Source organism: Oenanthe melanoleuca, chromosome 1 (genome assembly GCF_029582105.1).
Source record: "Oenanthe melanoleuca isolate GR-GAL-2019-014 chromosome 1, OMel1.0, whole genome shotgun sequence".
Taxonomy (NCBI): Eukaryota; Metazoa; Chordata; class Aves; order Passeriformes; family Muscicapidae; genus Oenanthe; species Oenanthe melanoleuca.
In genome coordinates, this window is record NC_079333.1 from 30115598 (window position 1) to 30133442 (window position 17845).

At 47.7% G+C, this 17845-nt stretch overlaps 1 protein-coding gene across 3 annotated transcripts in view; it reads right to left on the reverse strand.

Annotated features, from left to right (window-relative positions):
• GAB2 (GRB2 associated binding protein 2) overlaps positions 1-13477 on the reverse strand; it is a 92862-nt gene extending 79385 nt beyond the window's left edge. The window contains exon 1 of one of the 3 annotated variants that reach the window (XR_008839990.1): positions 13210-13466. Coding sequence is in view for 2 of the 3 variants with exons in the window: in XM_056486202.1 (XP_056342177.1) it covers positions 13210-13281 (72 nt within the window). In the remaining variant the exon portion in view is untranslated. Of the gene's footprint in view, positions 1-13209 lie in introns of all 3 variants that reach the window. The other 2 variants (XM_056486202.1, XM_056486205.1) reach the window with 2 other exon arrangements.
• Positions 13478-17845: the final 4368 nt, after the last annotated feature.

A 17845-nucleotide genomic window follows, 5' to 3' on the forward strand; every position in this document is an offset into this window, starting at 1 on the left:
CGAGCGAACTTGGCTCAGGAAACTTGGAATTTCTCAGCACGAGACTGCAGGGACTGAGCATGCTGGGATGCAGATAAAAATGGGAAGATGAAGATGAGACTGAAGGATGTTGGTGTCTGGCTCCCAGCTCCATGACAGACTTGTTGCCAACCCTGAAATATTCACTTAATCCCTGTACACTGTAATTTCCTACTCATAAGGCACGGCCAGTAAAGACCCAGTAGTCCTGTAAGCAACCTGGTAGACCAGGGGTGGAAAGGTTAGAAATTCACTGAGTATCCAACATCTTTGTGCCAACTCTTTGCTCTTTTGGGATGTGCAAAGCTAAAATAATTTGTATTTACCACCCATGTCAGTGTTATAATGCCAAGACCCTGGAATATTCAGGGTAGGTGTATGAGTATTAGTGAAAGTTTAAAGTGCAAGGACCAAAGCTTGGGGGAAAGAAAATGAACCCAAACCACACCACTGGGCTTTGAGGACAAAAAGGATAAAGGTGGGAAAATGAAAGAAGCAGATATGATAATATCCAGGAATATATACTGACCAGGACTGAATGTCTGAGTTACAACTTGAAGAGCACCACAACCACACTTCTGATTGTGCCATCTCATTTTCTATCAAACCAGTATTTTGCTGGGTTTTTTGTTGTTGTTGTTTGATTTGCATGGTTTTTTTAATTTTAAAATATATATAACAAGTCAAAAGTCTCCCATGCTTTGAAGTAATCAATCCAAGGTTTTGACCAGGCCCTTCCACACTGATAAAGAGAGTCGAACCATGCCTAAATTACAGCTGACTCAGCAGCAATGTGCACAGCAGAGGGGATCACGTAAACCCCAAACATGTCATTCTGGCTTCTCACCTTCCTCCACAGCCTGAGCTACCCTTGGCTAGTGGGAGGCTCCAGGTACAAAGAAATGCAAAGAACAGGCTTAAAAGCTCTTCCTAATTGCAAATGCAAATCTTGTCCTTCCCAAGTGGTATTCAACAACTCAATCCTATCTGAAATTCCAAGTGTGTCAGAGCAGCAGGTCCACACTTCACCCCAAAAGGCTTAATGGCAACATTTAACAGCTGAGTTGGTCATGGCAGACTCTCCCAAGAAGCAGGAATGGACAGAGAAAAATGACCAACAGAACATTTTCATGAAACACCCTACTTAGGCAAGAACTCATAAAAAAGCCTCGTGAACAACCTACACATTGTACAGGACAGGATTTGCTTTATGTCCCTTCTTCAGTCCCAGCCCAGAGCAATGCATGAAGCCCAAGACAAACACTCACTGTCAACTCCCTGTGAACATCTGACACACACTCCTGAGCACAAAGTATTTGGTGAAGCACTGTCCATGACACCAACCTGTAACACACTCTGCCTTCTGCTGCACGTGAGGCACCTTCAGTATTAAAAAACCCCAAACAAGTAAACCTTACAGGCAACCTTTTTCTCTACACATGACTCTTCAAATCTTGCTCCCCACTGCACCTTCCTGTGACAGCACATGACACATCAGCCCATCTGCATGCCAGCTGGCTGCACTGATTTGATGCTAAAAAGAGTGCATTGATTGATTCCCAGATGAAGCCTCAACCAAGAAGTTTTGCAAGTGTTTGAGATGATGGCCTGATCCCTTCAGGCCCTCCCTCCCTTGGGCTGACTCTGAAGGGAGAAAGGCTTTGGGAACAGCTCCATGGCTATGGAGCTGGATGTAGCTAGTGTTGGGCCAATGCACACCTCTTCACAGGTGGAAACTCGCTGAAAAGCAAAGAGGAGAGAGCCCTATCACTTAGAAAGACCCATCCTCAACTGTTTGATGGCTTTAAACCTCAAAATAACAATTTTGTTCCCTTCCAGTGTTTTCATGCTACCAACTTCTAAAATTGGCAGATATTCACATTATTCATATCTTATCCACTTTGTAAGGTGCAAATTCAGAGTTGGTAGGAGAAGGCAGCTTCTCTCCCACTGCACATCAACAGCAGAGGCAGAACTCGCTGAAGGATGAAGAAATAAAAGATCTTACAAGCTTTAACATCTGTGACCTGCTCCCCTTGTGTGTTTGATGCCAAAGGGTCAGACACATCTGGCCACCTCTCCCAAGCACAAATCTTGCCTCTCCAAGAGTGGGTTCCAAGATGGGATGGGACATCATTCTCTTTGGTGACGTGCCAAACGCTTTGGGCCACTTCCCAAAGGAGGACCCTGGTGCTCACATAAGAAGCCCCACAAGCCAAGCTGAAATGCTGTCCCTCCTCTGCAAGGACAGCAGCCCTGAGGACTTTTATCAGGGCACTTTCTCGTTCACTTTCCTTGGAAGGTGGCTGTCCTTCTCTGCTTTGGAGGCCTGTTGTGTAAAGCTTTCCCAGGCTTCTAATCACTCACATCACCCTCCTCCAAAGATGCTGGTGTCAGGGGTCCACCCACACACATATTGCTGCAGGATAAAGTCCTGATTGCTGGCAGGAAAACTTCCTGCTCCCTGTCCTGCCTCACTTCATGCACACAGAGGGCTCATAGAAGGACCTAAACAGATAAGGCTCAGTTAAAACCTCAACTGCCAATTTTGAAACCTTGAGCAGGGACCAGCCTACATCATTTCTCAGCATCTCCTTCTGGTCAGGACAGCTAGAAGGACCCCTGCCAGTCCATATACCCCATATCTTCTGCATTTTTTTTTTTTCATTATTTATTTATTTCCCTCCCCAAAGGCTTTAAGGAGCCACAATCACAGAGTGCCCACTGTCTGCATGGCTGCCCCTGTGGATAACATGAGGCCGTGCTGGAGGTAGCAGTGGGGCTCAGCTGCCAGCTCTGCACCCCTCTCTCCTGCCACCCTGGCCCTGTGCCCTGACCCCTGAAACAAAGAGCTCTTCTGTTCCCCAGTGCCCACTGGAAACTCCAGCCTGACATTACGTGTGGTGGGCAGTAGGGAGGCAGCCAGGGAAGGAGAGAGAGGGGAGGACACAAGCCTCAAGTCATCAGTTCTTCCTGGGTCAAAACAAACCAAGTTTTCCTGAGAGCTTCCTATCTGGAGGGAGCTATTTAGGAACAGTGACCCAGAATCAAAGGAGCAGTGTGCAGTGTTGATGGCATGGAAGTAGAGTGGTTGTTTTATACTGTCAATCAGCCAGAAGGGGCATTTACAGAGGGGCATTTATGGAAGGGGCATGGAGAAGAAAAGGCTCTGAGGAGACCTCATTGTGGCCTTCCAGTAGTCAAAGGGAGCTTTTAAATAAGAGGAAGAGTGAGTTTTTACATGGGCAGATAGTGACTGGAAAAGGGGAGAGTTCTTAACTAAAAGTGGAGAGATTTAGATTAGATGCTAGTTAGAAATTCTTTACTGTGAGGGTAGTGAGGCACCAGCAGAGGTTGCTCAGAGAAGCTGTGGATGCTCCATCCCTGGAAGTATTGAAGGACAAATTGGATGAAGCTCTAAGCAACCTGGTCTAGTGGAAGGTGTCCCAGCCCATGGCAGGGGGCTGGGACTAGGTGATCTTTAAGGTCCCTTCCAAACCAAACCACTGTGATTCTATGATCCTATGGTTTATTGAGCTTGCCCCCTCCTGTGCTGTGCTCAAACACAGCATCTGTGGGCAAGCAGTGTGAGATGAAAGGAAATCTGGAGTCACTGACGTGGACTCTACAGGAGTGGTAAGGGAGACTTTTAAATGGAGAGGCAACTACCAAAACCCTGAGCTGAACTGCACAGCCAACCTTCCCTTTTCCATGGGCCAAGAGCATCCAGAGAGCAGTAAAACCACATATTTCCACCTACAACTAAACAAAAAAAGGCCAAAAGATCCTTAAATAACTGTGTGGATGAAGACCTGAAGAACAGATCAGCATCAATGACTAATAACCCCATCAAGCATCATTGCTGAAATTATTATGAGATTAAAAAAATGCAAACGAAAGCATTGCCTAGGTCAACAGCAGCACATGGCACCATGCATGTGCAACACAACTCTTCAAAGCTGAACGTTTAAAAGACACCCCAGTGTCACCAGTAGAGAGAAATGAAAGCTTACTAGGCACTTTTGGAAACAAGACATAATCCCTGGTTGAATATTATGTTAAGTGGCCAGAAAATGGATTTAACAAGTCAACTTACAACTTCTGGCAGCCACATGAAAGTCCACTGGCTTGTTCTGAAGGTCAGTGAGGAACTAGAATGGGCAAGGCAGCAGCTGGGATCATCAGGAAAACTTAATCACTGAAAATCCATGAAATTCAGGAGACAAATCTTTGACTCAAAGTGTTATTTCCATCTCACCATATGGATGCGGGACCTGGAACTCCACCAAAGAAATGTCTAAATGCCTTCCAAAGCAAATTGGAAAATACCAGGTTCAAATGGAATAAGATGCATAACAAGTACTGAAATGCTATTAGGACAGTATCTTCCATCCAGAAGACATGATGGAAATAGTTTGCATGTGTCCAAAAGGCGCGGGGAAGCAAGAGAAAGAATAAATAATAATTAAAAAAAAAAAAACCAACCAGAAGACAGTTCAGTCAATAGATTTTAATTTCTGTCAATAGATTATTATTTCTGTAACAGAGAGAACAAACATACAGCACTTAAAAATTCAGAGGCCATGTGGAGTCTGGAGTAGGCAGAGACACAAAAGCTTTTGAAGCAACAGAAAAGAAGAAGCAACCTGAACACTTAATACAGAAATGTCTAAGAGCTGCTCTCAACTGGTCCTGCCTCAAAACCAGATTTAAACTATAAATAAAAATGTCCCATTTCTAACCCAAGAGAGAACTTCCTACCCTGATCACACATCATTTTGGGGCAAGAATATTCACATTTGGATGGAGAAGTTCATTTCTAGGTATTAGTGTAATGCAGACAACCAGACTGATGTAAGATTTCCCAGACCAGAACCTTCTCCAGGAAAAGTGCACAAGAACTCAGAAAAAAAAAAAAAATAGGAACCAAACATGAAAACACAAATCCAGAGATGAAATCAGCTCTCCACTTCCCCCCAGGTTGCTGGATTTAGTCCAGATTCATTGGAGAAACAGGCACCGCTGGCTATCTTACACAGCAAGAAACATATGCTTCCAGCACTCAGATTTTCCTCCTGTCCTTTAAAGGCACAGCTTGCAGCCTAAAGACAGCTAAGAACTATTTTTTTTACCAAAGCTGCTTTTAAAGCCCTTTTAAAAATGTTAAGCACAGCAGGTATTTAAGTTGCTGTCTGACTGGATATGATTGATGGCATGTGCAGGATGGCACTGTGCAGGCTTGCACACTGACCTTGAGGAAATCCTCTTTGTGCGCTGCAAGGTCACGGCAGGCACGCCTTGGTGCAACTGAGTGTGCCTGGCAGCATGCAAATGGTCTGGGTCTCTTCTCAAGGACTCAGGTCTGCTTTCTGTGAATCCACACCATGAACACTTGCTTTTTCTGTTGCTAATCACAAATAAGAAAGGAAAGTGGTCATAGAATTACAGAAGATCCTGAGCTGAAAGGGATCCACAGGGATCACTGAAGTCCAACTCCTGGCCCTGCACAGGACACCCCAAGAGTCAAACCATGTGCCCAAGAGCATTGTACAAATGCTTCTTGAACTCAAGACAGATTTGGTGCTGTGATCACTTTCCTAGGGAACCTGTTCCAGTGCCCAAGCACCCTCTGGGTGAAGAGCCCTTTCCGAATACCCAGCCTAAACTTTCCCTGACACAGCTTCACTTTCCCTCAGGTTCTGTCCCTGGTCACCACAGAGAAGAGAGCAGTGCCTGCCCCTCTGCTTCCACAACAGTGTCAGACCACAATGAGGTCTCTCCTCAGTCTCCTGTTCTCCAGGCTGAACTGCCCAAGTGCCCTCAGCTGTTCCTTGTAAGGTTTCCCCTCCAGAGCCTTCACCATTTTCATAGCTCTCCTCTGGACACTCTCTAATCTTTGTATCTTTCATACACTGTGGCACCCAGAACTGCCCCCAGCCCTCGAGCTGAAGCCATCCCAGCTCAGAGCAGAGGGGACAATCCCCTCCCTTGCCTGGCTGGTGATGCTGTGCCTGGTGCCCCCAGGACATGCTTGGCCCTCCTGGCTGCCAGGGCACTGCTGACTCAAATTCAGCTTTCTGTCCACCAGGAACCCCAGGTCCCTTTCCATGGCACTGCTCTCCAGAACCTCATTCCACAGGCTGTCTGTACATCCAGGGTTCCCCCATGACAGGTGCAGAATCTGGTACTTTCCCTTGTTAAACTTCATATGGTTGGTGATTGCCCAGACCTCTTATTTGTCCAGATCTCTCTGTAAAGCCTCTCTGCCTTGGAGGGAGCTCCTCCCAACTTATTATCATCAACAAACTTAGCACCCCTTTGAGTCCTCCCCACAAGTAATTTTTTAAGATGTTGAAGAGCACTGACCCTGAGTCCTGCAGAATTCCATCAGCCATGCTCTACACTGGCTCCATCTATAGATGGAGTTCACTCCCATATTCACTGCCAATTTGCTGTGGTTTAACCCATGATAACCACATGATAACCACAAAGCTGGTTTCACTTGGCAGCAAGGTGGAGGAGAATGTGGAATGCTATGCAGAATGGCAGCAAAATGTTTTTCAGCTCTACTGCTGCTCTACAGGCACCCTGAAGTAAATGAAAATATCTCTCTCATTTCCTCCACCTCCTGAGATACATTTTGTCACCACTATAAGGTGCTGAAAAATCCACCTAAGCATTATGATAGGAAAGTGAGACTTTAAAGACTTTAAAGGAATACTGAAAGGAAGAGGCATTTATATAAAAAGCAGTAATTTCCAAACCTTTTGGATCAAGTAATCCTAGAGAGACCCTTGATGACCTTGTCACCCCCATCATCCAAATCCCTGATAGCTGTATTATGTACTTGTCTGGACCAGGTGCAGTCTGTTTCCACAGCTTCACACATCCTCAGCAGCTTGCAAGCAGCTCAGAAGCCCCTGGCTCAGGTAGAAACCACAAAGCCAAGGTGAGTTTCCAGCCTGGGAATGACCCTGAACACCAGAGCAGCCAAATCACTGACTTGCTCTGTGCCTTGGTTCCCCACCAGACCAGATCTTTCAGGGCAGATGTGGTCTTCCCAGACACAGCACATGGAGCCCCAGTCACCTCAGCTGCTACTGTAATACTGATAAATAATCTTTGTTCTGCCTTTGAGTCACTACTATAAATTATGTGCTTCGGTCTGGTAAACACTTTTGCATCATGTCTTCCATCTGATAGTTGCTAAATGAAAAACAGAAAAAAAGTTGTTTCAGTATCACTTCTGCTCTCTTTCAAAGGGAAACAAGGCCAGCTTCCTCACACACTTTCCTTAAGTATTGTTTGTCTTTCTTAAGTTCAACCTGTGCTTTGCCACCATCAATCTTTTACATGCACTGTGGACTGCCAGGACAATCAGCTAACTCTGAAGTCATTGAGGATTAACTGAAGCTGTCTTAGCAAAGCCAAAGTCCCAGGAAAATACAGAGGTTCACCCCCCACACAACACACCCATGTGGGCATGTCCACCTCGATTGATGCAATGCCTCGGAACACACACGGGTTAGTCCTGACCAAACCAGTTCGGGTTTCAGCAGCTGGAAAGAGCTGCCCCAGCACGTGTGCTGGCAGCAAACAAAACCAAGACTGCCCACCTTCACAGCCAGCTGGGCTACAACAGCTCTACTGCTTCTGAGATTCGTGGCTCCACGTTGCACCTTGCAGAGGTGTCAGAAATGCTGGGTTAGAGGCACCTCGGGGGTTTCTAGTCCAGCCTTGCATTTGAGGTGCCACCAGATCAGGTCAGCTGGAATTTTCTCTAGCCAAGTCTTGAAAACCTCCAAAGACTGAGACCCTGCAGCCTCTGTGGGAACCCCTTCCTTTACACCATGACCCTCTTACTGGAGGGGCTTTCCTAAGACCCAGCCTGAACCTTCAAAGCTGGGTTGTTGTTGTTGCTCCTTATTCTGTCACCTCCTACAATTAAAAATATTTTGACTCCATCATTCAAACAACTATCCTTCAAGTATCTGCATGTTACTAGATCACAATTATCACGATGACAATGCATCACCACCTGACTGTTTCCAGAAAATGCTACAGTGGGCAAAGAAATGCAGCCCCACACTCAAACAAATGACCCCAAAAAGAGGTTGTAGGGAAGAGGTTGTGTGTTTTGACTCATCAGCAATGATGCAGCTGAGAAACAAGTTAGAGAGTGGGACCTTTGTGCAGCATTGCACAAGAGACCTGGTATATGTAGCAGGAGTGCTGGCAGGCACTGCCTTTGCAAGCAAAATGCACCTCCTGACCTGCAAAACCTTCTCTGGTGGAGCAAGTGTTTATCCCTCCTCTGATTCATGGGGCAGATGACAATAGCTAAAATATAGGATGGTCTTTTGGAATCAAGCTGGGAGATTACATGGGAGGAGCAGGGTGCAGCAAGGCAGTTTGACAGATGGAATAAGTGCAAACTCATGGAGTTCAGTGCAGTCAAAACTTTCTACAAAGCACTTGTCAGAGCACTTTCCTGAGTCCCATCAGGAGATCCAGGTGACATAACTGGTGCCCTTAAGCCTCTTAGCTATCCCTCCCTGCATCCAGGCTCAAAATCTATAAATTCACCTAAACCAGCACTGGAAGGAGCTTTTGGAGAATTTGTCAAATTTATTCCACAGCCTCAAAACAGATTCAGCTCTCTGAAGTGGAGTTTGGCCAACCTGCATTTCAGAACTGCCACGATGGAGACTCCAAGCCCATCCCAAACCATCTGTTCCACTGCTCCACTCCTCTGGAATCAGAGGTTAGGAAGTTTTTCCTACACTTGTTTCCCTTGCTACAGTTCAAGCTCAGCACTTCTTGGCCTCCAACCACCAGCCATGGAGAATAGTTTACTCCCTTCCCCTTCACAGCTACCTTTGCCATACTTGAGGTCTGTTATTTCTCCTCTCATCCTCAAACCACCCCATTTCCTTCAGTCTTTCTGTTTTCTGTATTTTTGCTCATTTTTGGTGCATTTGTTTCTATTTCCTACTTTTGTTAGTAGGTAGAGCATCCCAAATGAGGCACGGCAGAGCTGAGCATGGGAGCGATCGATTAAAACTCCTTAGAAAGAAGAGGAAAAAAAAGGAGATAATTTTGCACAATACCTATCTGTACTTTGCTGCAGAATAAAGAGATGCTCTTTCTTCTCCCTCTATAAAATTTCATCCCAGTCAGCACTGTGCCAAACTCCACTTGGCATCTCCACAACTTGACAACCTATGATATCTCCACTAATGTTCCTACTTCAGTCCACATCCCACATTCTCATTTAAGGAGGACATTTTCAGGTGGGATATGAAGGATCAACTTCAGGAACCAAAATAAGCCGTTTAGTAATCAGTAAATCAGCCCTTTAACCTCTTCTTGCCCCACTGGAGAGGAGCAGCTCTTCCAATGACCTTGATTAAACTGCTTTTGCTCGATGCAAGAATGACATTGATGCACAAATCAGCTGGGAGGAAAAAAACCCCCAAAACCCACAGCACTAAAGGACTGTAAAACTGGTACACGACGAGAAGCTTTTGTTTTAGTCAGAACTGCAGACATACATCTCAGCCAGACAGAAAATACTCTGACTTCATGGTACATAAATGAGCAGGCAGAGCACACTGATCTAACGATAGGGAGCTGAGCTGCTCTACGACAGCACTTATTTGTCACAGTGCTTCCCTGCCAGACAGTCCACCCCCGAGCCCATCGTGCTGGGCAATGGACAGACACAAAACACTGCTCTAAACCCAGTCCAATAGAGGAGAAAACAGACAGGCACGTCCAGCAGGACAGGACCAGGAGACAGTGAGTCAGTGCAGGACCAGCACAACATGCGCTGGGCTCGGCTCGTTGGTCACACAACTAAAGCCTGGGGTTTTGTTTAGGGATTGGGGTTTTTTTAAATTTTTTTAGAAAGTATTTAAGGAGGAGGCAGGAGGAGAATTAAAAGACAGTTCTGTGCTTTGTGGCTGTGTACAAGGAGACCCTTTCATGCATGAAAGTCAGAAAGGCAAAAGGTAGGGACAGGCTTTTTAATAGGATCTGTAGCAACAGGACATGGAACAATGGCTTTAAACTGAAAGAGGGTAGATTCAGACCAGATATGAGAAAGAAAATTTTTTAAAACAGGGGTGGTGAAACACTGGCACAGGTTGCCCAGAGAGGTGGTGGATGCTCCATCCCTGGAAACATACAAGGCCAGGGCTGGACAGGGCTTTGAGGAACCTGATCTAGCCTCTGCTCATTGCCAGGGGATTGGGATAGACGAGTTTAAACCCCTCTTCCAACCCGAACTATTCTATGAATGTACAAAGAGTGTTTGTCTGAAAAAAAGCAATTAAGCAAGAGGATGAGGGAGCTTGACATCCCAAGTAGAACAGAGGTGAATAGAGATATTTTGGTACTTCAATTACTTCTGACCTTCAATTGTTTTCTTAGTTTTTATTATCAATATTACAGTAGCATTTACAGCCAAACTGCCCAGAGTCTACATGAACCCCTGTCTGCAGTTATGAGGCTGAAAAAAGGTACACTTTGTCTCAACCTTTAAGTAGTCATCATTTGATCATTTGAATGTCTCTCAACAGAAGAGAAACTCACAATACTGATGTTTCCCAGAGTGTTGTACAAACAGGTCCCACAATCTCACATAAACACAGTCCTCTGAAGTGAAACAGAGCAGGTATTGCTGTAAATGCAGATTAATGCTGCACAGGTCAGGTGTGGAGTCAAGTCCCCTTTCCCAACCACCCTGGGTGGAAGTTAGAGAGAAAATTTAGTACTTTCCTCTCTTGCCATAGATCTCCTTGAAAAATAAAAGCAAACAAAACCAAGCTTAAAAAAGCACAGCACTTCAAGGACCGTGTTAGCAACACACCCATGTGCAGACACATACATTTGAAATGTGCTTGTCAAAGAAAAAATAAATCTATCCTCTACCCTGTGTCAATACAGCCAGAGCAGGAACTTCAAACCCCATTAGCAGCATCCTGCAGCCTGAGATTTCTCCTTTGAGGTCTCAAAGCAGAATGCAAACCGAAGGTACAAGGGAAGCAGCAAAGCCAGCGATTCAGCACCTTCCCTTTGAGGCCGTACAGAAACTGCCGTAAAGCGCCTTTCGTGCACAAAAACCAAAGTCCAGCCATGTGGGTTTATTGTGGACAAAGGCAGGTTTTACAGGAGGAAAGGCATCATCCTCAGGCTCTGGACCAGCAGGCTGCTCTGAACTACTCTGGAGGAGAACCTGGTCCTGCATGCACACCTCAGCTACAGAAACCCAGTACCAACAGTAATGCATTACAAAGGAAGGGGACAGGGCAGCGCCAAGTGAGACACAGCCCCAGCTAAAGGCCAACACTTCCAAATCCAGCCATCGATGCAGGAAGCTGGTGCAACTGGTGTGCTGGAAGGGAAGTGCCACTGACCGCAGCGCGGGACCGCTGCAGCGCAGAGATCCCCGGAGTGACATCTGCCCAGCATCGCTTCCTGCCCCGCGCAGGCTGCGTGGGACGGCCGGGCACATCCCAGCACGGCCGCATTTCCTCTGGGGGGAATCAGGATGTTTTCAAAACATAGGTGGCTTGCAAAGCACTTTGGGATGTATGTGGATGAAAAGCACTCTTATGCACGTCGATAATCAGCACTAACCGCTGGCGTGTCACACCCTCCATGTAGCGCATTTAGCAGATTTATTCAGCTCTTGCTGGAATGCCAGAGCACAAGCTGGATATTCAGACGGCGATGTGAGCGCCCTTTCATGGGGCAGATGCTGGGGAGCTAATGATGTTTGATGAGTTAAGGCCATTGGTGACTCAGGATCAGCAATTAGTTGATTTCTGCGGGAGGAAGGTGCTTTGCTCCATTAAGCTAAAAGCATCCTCCACAGTTCAGCATGCACAAAGTCATTCTGTCCACCTCCCACAAAGCCTGCCTACGTTCATTAGTGGGTTGATACTTCCCACATAAACACTCATGTTTACCTTACTGGATTCCCTAGCAGTTCCATCCCATCGCCCTGTGCCAACCTGATATTCCCTGGAAGAGCATAAGGCAGAAAAGGAAAGGATTGCCAAGAGCGCTGGACACACAGTCTAATGCAAAGGGATGTGGTACCACTGATGTCTATGGGGCTGAACCCATTTTGGGCAAGGCTAATAACACTCTATCACAGCCCCAGTCCTGTTCTAGCCAGCAGTACAGGACTACAGACATCCATCTCCCTCTCAAGGGTAGGCAGTGATGCTTCCATCAATCAGTAACAGGCACTGGGGAGACACCAGCTGCACTTGTTCTGTCTGCCATTCCCGACATGCACGCAGGCAAAAGCAACAGGACCGAAGGATGATCTGGCCAGTGTCCCCCTAGGAAGTGAGAGCATCCAGCTCCTTCCCAGAGGCTGCATTCCAGCCATCTGAAGGCTGGCTGAGGCTGGTCACTGGTGTCAGGGAGTGGGACCCTTGACACGCTGGGGTGCGATGTGCCGAGTCATAGGACGGCGCTTTCTGAGCGCTAATGCTCGTGGCACATGGCAGGACTGTCAGGCGGAGGGTGCAAAGAACAGTTATTTCTTTCAAAGAGTGGGGAATGTGACAGAGCTGGCATTTGGACCCTCTTTTTACAACTTCTTTGAAGTGTTTGATCTCAGCCGCTAACGACACAAAGGCTATCGAAGCGCTACTGGTGCTATCTTCAAAGGGTTCGGACGTTCAATGATTAATAGGAACCCAGCACGGGATGGGGGAGAGCGACTATTATGGGAACGCCGGGGGAGATCCAAGATGCGTTAGTACCTTTACTCTTCGGGACCAAGGTACTCCCAGCCTCCCCTAAACCAGACGACTTCAAAGGCGGGGGTGTGCCCCTGGCAGGTCCCGGGCGAGCCCGGCCACCGCGGGGCGCAGCCAGAGCGGCCCCAGCCGAGTGTCCGCCCCGGCCGCGGCCGCCACCGCCCCGGAGCGCGGAACCCGCCGGGGCTCGGCGATGCTCCCACCCGCCTTCCCGGGCAGCGGGGAGCCAGCAGCGCTCGCTCCCCGCCCGGGCAAGGGGCACCCCGCCCTGCCGAGCTCCCGCGGCGCCGGCAGAGGCGGCGGCAGGTGCACCCGGGCTGGCGGCGGGGGAGCGCGGATGGAGGCGGGGAATGGATCCCGGCTCTGCCGGGGCCGGGATAAGGATGAGATGGGGTGGGCTGAGACTTACGTATCTCCGCAACTTCTTCTCCGGCGGTGACTTTCGGAGCCAGCCCGAGCACACCACCTCCCCGCCGCTCATCGCGCCGCCGGGCGCTGCCTCCCGGCGCTCAGCGCCGGCCGCGCCGGCCCATGGAGGGCGGGCGGGGCGGGTGGATGGATGGATGGATGGGTGGGTAGGTGGAGGGAGGGAGGGAAAAAGGGAGGGAGGGATGGAAGGATGGATGGGGGGCGGCGAGCGCCTCCCCCCGCCGCCGCGGCCGCTCGGCTGCGAGCGGGGAAGCAGGAAACTGGCTCCTTCCCGGCTCACCACGCCTCCGCCCGCCCGGCGCCCCGCCAGCCCTGTTAAAGACACAAACCCCGCGGGGAGAGGGGCTGCCCGGCCCACCGCCGCCCCCGAGGGGCTGCCGCTCGTCCCCGTCCCCCCCACACTCATACAGTGCCTATAGAGAAACTTTATCCGTACTGCAGCAGGTGATCTCTAACAGCGCAAGCTTTCTTTAATTAAAAAGTACAGCTCCCCCCAGACCTCTCCCCCGTAAGGTTTCACTACCCCAGGACCCCTCCTTTCTCTTGATGGAAAAGGTGTCTCTCACCTCGGAAAGGCGAGGCTGGCTTTAGCCTCGCTGGGCTCAGGGACTGGTGCCTGAGATGAAGGTGCCATAGGAAAACAAAGAGGTCGGGTAAGAAACAGCCAAACTACAGTGATGCCAAAAACCCTCCTGGAGAAAAAAATAGCAATAAAAAACCACGAGGAGAATCAATAAAAGCTTCGTATTTTATTATTGATTTTTAAGTAATGGAGCAGTGGCCATTGAAAGGGGATTTGACTGCCATTGGAGTCTCATGTAGACAAGCCAGGTTTTGTATTACAATGTATTATTCCCTGGCTGAGATTCACTATCAACTTTCAGATCTAGAAACACTGTACATTTCAAAGCCTGATCCTCTCCTCCCCATCTCAGTAATAAAACGTCCCTCCACAGCCCTTCGAGTTGCCTTATGCTCTAACCATTCTTTCACTGCACCCTTTAAAACAAAACTTGGGCATGGCACCCATAAAAGCTGAGTCCTTTTAGCTCACGCTTACGTGGAAAACACAACCCATGTGCTAGGGATGGATTTCTAAGACCTGTCTCTGTACAACAGCTCTGCCCCAAACCTGCTCGGGCACATTCAGTCATCCCTGCCTCAGCTTCCCTGCCTGTCCAACCTCTGTGGGCAGGAATGGTCCCTCCTTACGTGTTTGTGCTGTAGCTGGTGCAATAACAACTCCGTGCTGGCTGGATGTGCTACTGTATGTCACACAACAGCAACCTTTATATAATGCTGCTCAAGCAGGGATCTTGCATCACTTCAGAGCAGTAATTGCAACTTGCAGTGCCTCTGGGAGGTAGCAACAACACCTCTTTTCAAGATGGGGACAGCACGTTTAAGCCGTATGTTGTTTATCATCTTTGTGAGGGGAATAACCCCTTACAGAACAAGTCAGTCATTTGTTAGGAATGTATTTTCTCAACAGCTTTGTTTTTTTGCCAGTTAAATTCAAAAGCTAAATAGGAAGATTTTTCTACCTTCTCACTACCCAAGTGAAGGGCTTGATCCTATTCCAGTGCTGGGCAATATCTGCAGAGAGAGGCTATGCTCAGATCAGCTTGCCCACCTCTGCCAAAGCAGCGTGTGTGATGGGGCTGAGAGCAGGGGAGGATGGAGAGACCAGTTCTGTGCTGGCCTCAGCCAGCATCACCTTATTCAGTGCACTGGAGCCATATCAATTTACACTGCATGAGAGTGAGGGTCTCACCTGCAAACTCTCCTGGGTTAGAGGCACTTTGTGCATTCGTAGAGAAAACTGTGTCCTGGTAACCTGCACTCGAGAGATCTTCCCAAAACACACAGAAATTTCAGGGAGGCCAGTGAGCTATTGGGGATTTAGAAAGACTCAATTAAGAACAGATGATCATGATTAATACACAGGTATCATGCAAAACTATTCCATGGTGTATGTTAATGATTCACGGGTTAGGAATTCACTCCTACTGACACCAATGCAAAGTGGTATCAGTTTGAATACCAGTTGCAGAGAACTCTGTCTACATTTTTATGTTAACAACTTCCACCACACAGAGTTGGAACACTTCATTTGGGTGATGGATGTTTAAAGAAATGCTCCATAATTATAATTGTGTGAATTGGAATGAATTATTCTACAAGTTCTGTGACAGCCCTTGGTATATTACCCTGCTTGCTTGCTGTACTATTCCTTCTCTCTGTTCATCCCCTATTCTGGATCACTGGAACTGACTTGGTTATATCATAAGATCATATCTAAACAGTGTCTGGAACATGAAGTACCCCTGTGAATTCTTATTTCCATGCTTTTGGTGATGCCTGGCAGAGGTATCTCAGATTGCTGGGACTTTTAAATGGGAAACGGGTTGCATTTTCTGTACATTTAAATATGCTATTGTCTCAGATGTGACACAGAATCATAGAATCGTTAAAGTTGGTAATTGCCTCCAAGATCATCGAGTCCAACTGTAATATAAGCTCTGTGCAGAAAAATGCTTCAAACAAAGATGCTGCACGTGAACGTGCCTCCCCAATTCCACTGTGGCTGTACGCAGAGTGGGAACAGTGAGTTAATTCTGGCATCAGGCTGCCAGATTACATATGATCCAATGCATGTAACATTACAATGCCTTATAATGCTGGCCCTCCTTAAAGCTTTTGGCTGGGAAGATACACAAATACTACCCTCAGTGCCCCTGGGAGTTAAAGACGATGTCTGTCATGAGCACAGCTCGATTTGGCAGCGCCTGCACGCTCGTAACAGTTTTTACCAACTTCAAGCTGTTCCTCCAACCGGCAGTGGAGAATGAACTCAGGCTGGCCCCAGCTGACTGCGTAAATCTCTGGAGTGTGAGCTAACAGCCAACAGCCTTGGCGGAAAACTGTGTGAAAACCACATCCCTGTGTTGGAAAAACCTGACGAGGGAGTTATGCGAAGCCATCGAGAATCCATCTCTGCCAGCAGAAGCAACTGAAGGAGGAACAGCAGAATTAGCAGGCATAGCAAGGGAGAAATTAAGAGATGCCATGTAAGAAATAATATTCCTTGAACAAGAGTAAGGCTGAGAGAGAAATGTTTTTCTGAGAAAAAGCCCTTGTACTGTCTTTTACGTGCTGAGGTGCACGACCAAGTGACACTTTCTTCTGCAGAAACCTCTGGGGTTTTTAATCGTAATCTCCAGTGTGGTTTCTTGTTCGTGTCTGAAACCGAAAAATCAGAACTTCTAAGAAAGAAACCACAATGTCCACCGCTACTCCTCCCTGCTCCACATTTATTCAAATGAGCTGTGCCATCTGCTGGCAGACGGGAAAGCTGCAGGCGGAGCAATTCCCCTCCTCGCCTCCCAGTCGCTGGTGCAAGCAGTCGGGATGGAGACACCGGGCATTTCCTGTGGATTAGGGACCAGCTGGCTGAAACGCTTCGGGCTACTTACCCCAGTCAGGCACAAATCCCGTGGAAATGCCCTATAGCGTGGTTAATATAAACCGAAGCAGGCTGGGGGAGGGAGCGGAGCGGGGGGGAGGAAAGGCTTGAAAAATGTGCCGTGCTGCTTGGTGCTCCTTGCCTGCTTTTAATTCTGAGCGAATGCTCAGTCTCCTGAGATGCGGCTCCACAACAATAAGACCTGACTTTATCTTCATGCAACAGTTCCTGCAGCAGAGCGGGATGGGAGCAGCTTTTTCATTTCATGAAGAATTTTCAAGGTTAAAAAAAAAAGAAAAATAATCTCTTTCAAGAACTCGAGCCCTTTCAAGCTTTCTACCCTCCATAGAAGAGCACAGCAAGCCCCCCAGAATGTCTGCAATTGAAGCCAAACCACAAGACAGTCCTTTCCTTCTTGTGACAGACAGCAGCTCCAGCAGCACTGGCTGCTTTCCATGAGCAGAGGGAACAGTAGCACAAGGTGCTTTGATCAGATAATGAGTCAGTTTGAAGCATCTTCAGTACAGTGTTGTGGCAAAGACAGGGGCACCAGAGTTCTGATGCCTTAATACAGGCTTGAAACAGAGAAGAGATGACTTGCAATTCAGCAGTGTTCAAGGCACATAGGCTTGAGTGGAGTTGGTGATCCTGCTTTGTCCTCTCTCTGTTGGAGATCCTGGCCAGAACCAGCACATCCCATCCAGAATGGATACAGACCCTGGGCAGCACAGGGAGGGGCTTTCTGAGCTGGGTAGTGTCTGTGGATGCAGCGGGAGGACACTTCCAGTGCTCACACTTGAATGTTATTAAGGAAGACCTCCTATTCATATTCAGTCCACACTGAAGCCCAGTCCTACTTCTCTCACCAAACTAGACACTTAGAAATAATTGCCTGGAGCTGAGCTGGGACAGAACACTACTAATGCATTTCTCAGTTCTGGACCCAAGTAGAGGGGTTTTTTTTGCACCTGGTGATTTCTTCTAGGATGGATGAGGTCCTCATGCAAACTCTCTTGCCTGGATCCAGACACATTTTTGGCAGCTACCTTTACCTTTTTCTCTCCCTCCCCCCACTTATGCTATTTTTACCACAGAAGGGAAGGAAACTAGGAGGTTTCCCATTTTTTTTCCACCTCTTCAAAACAGAAAA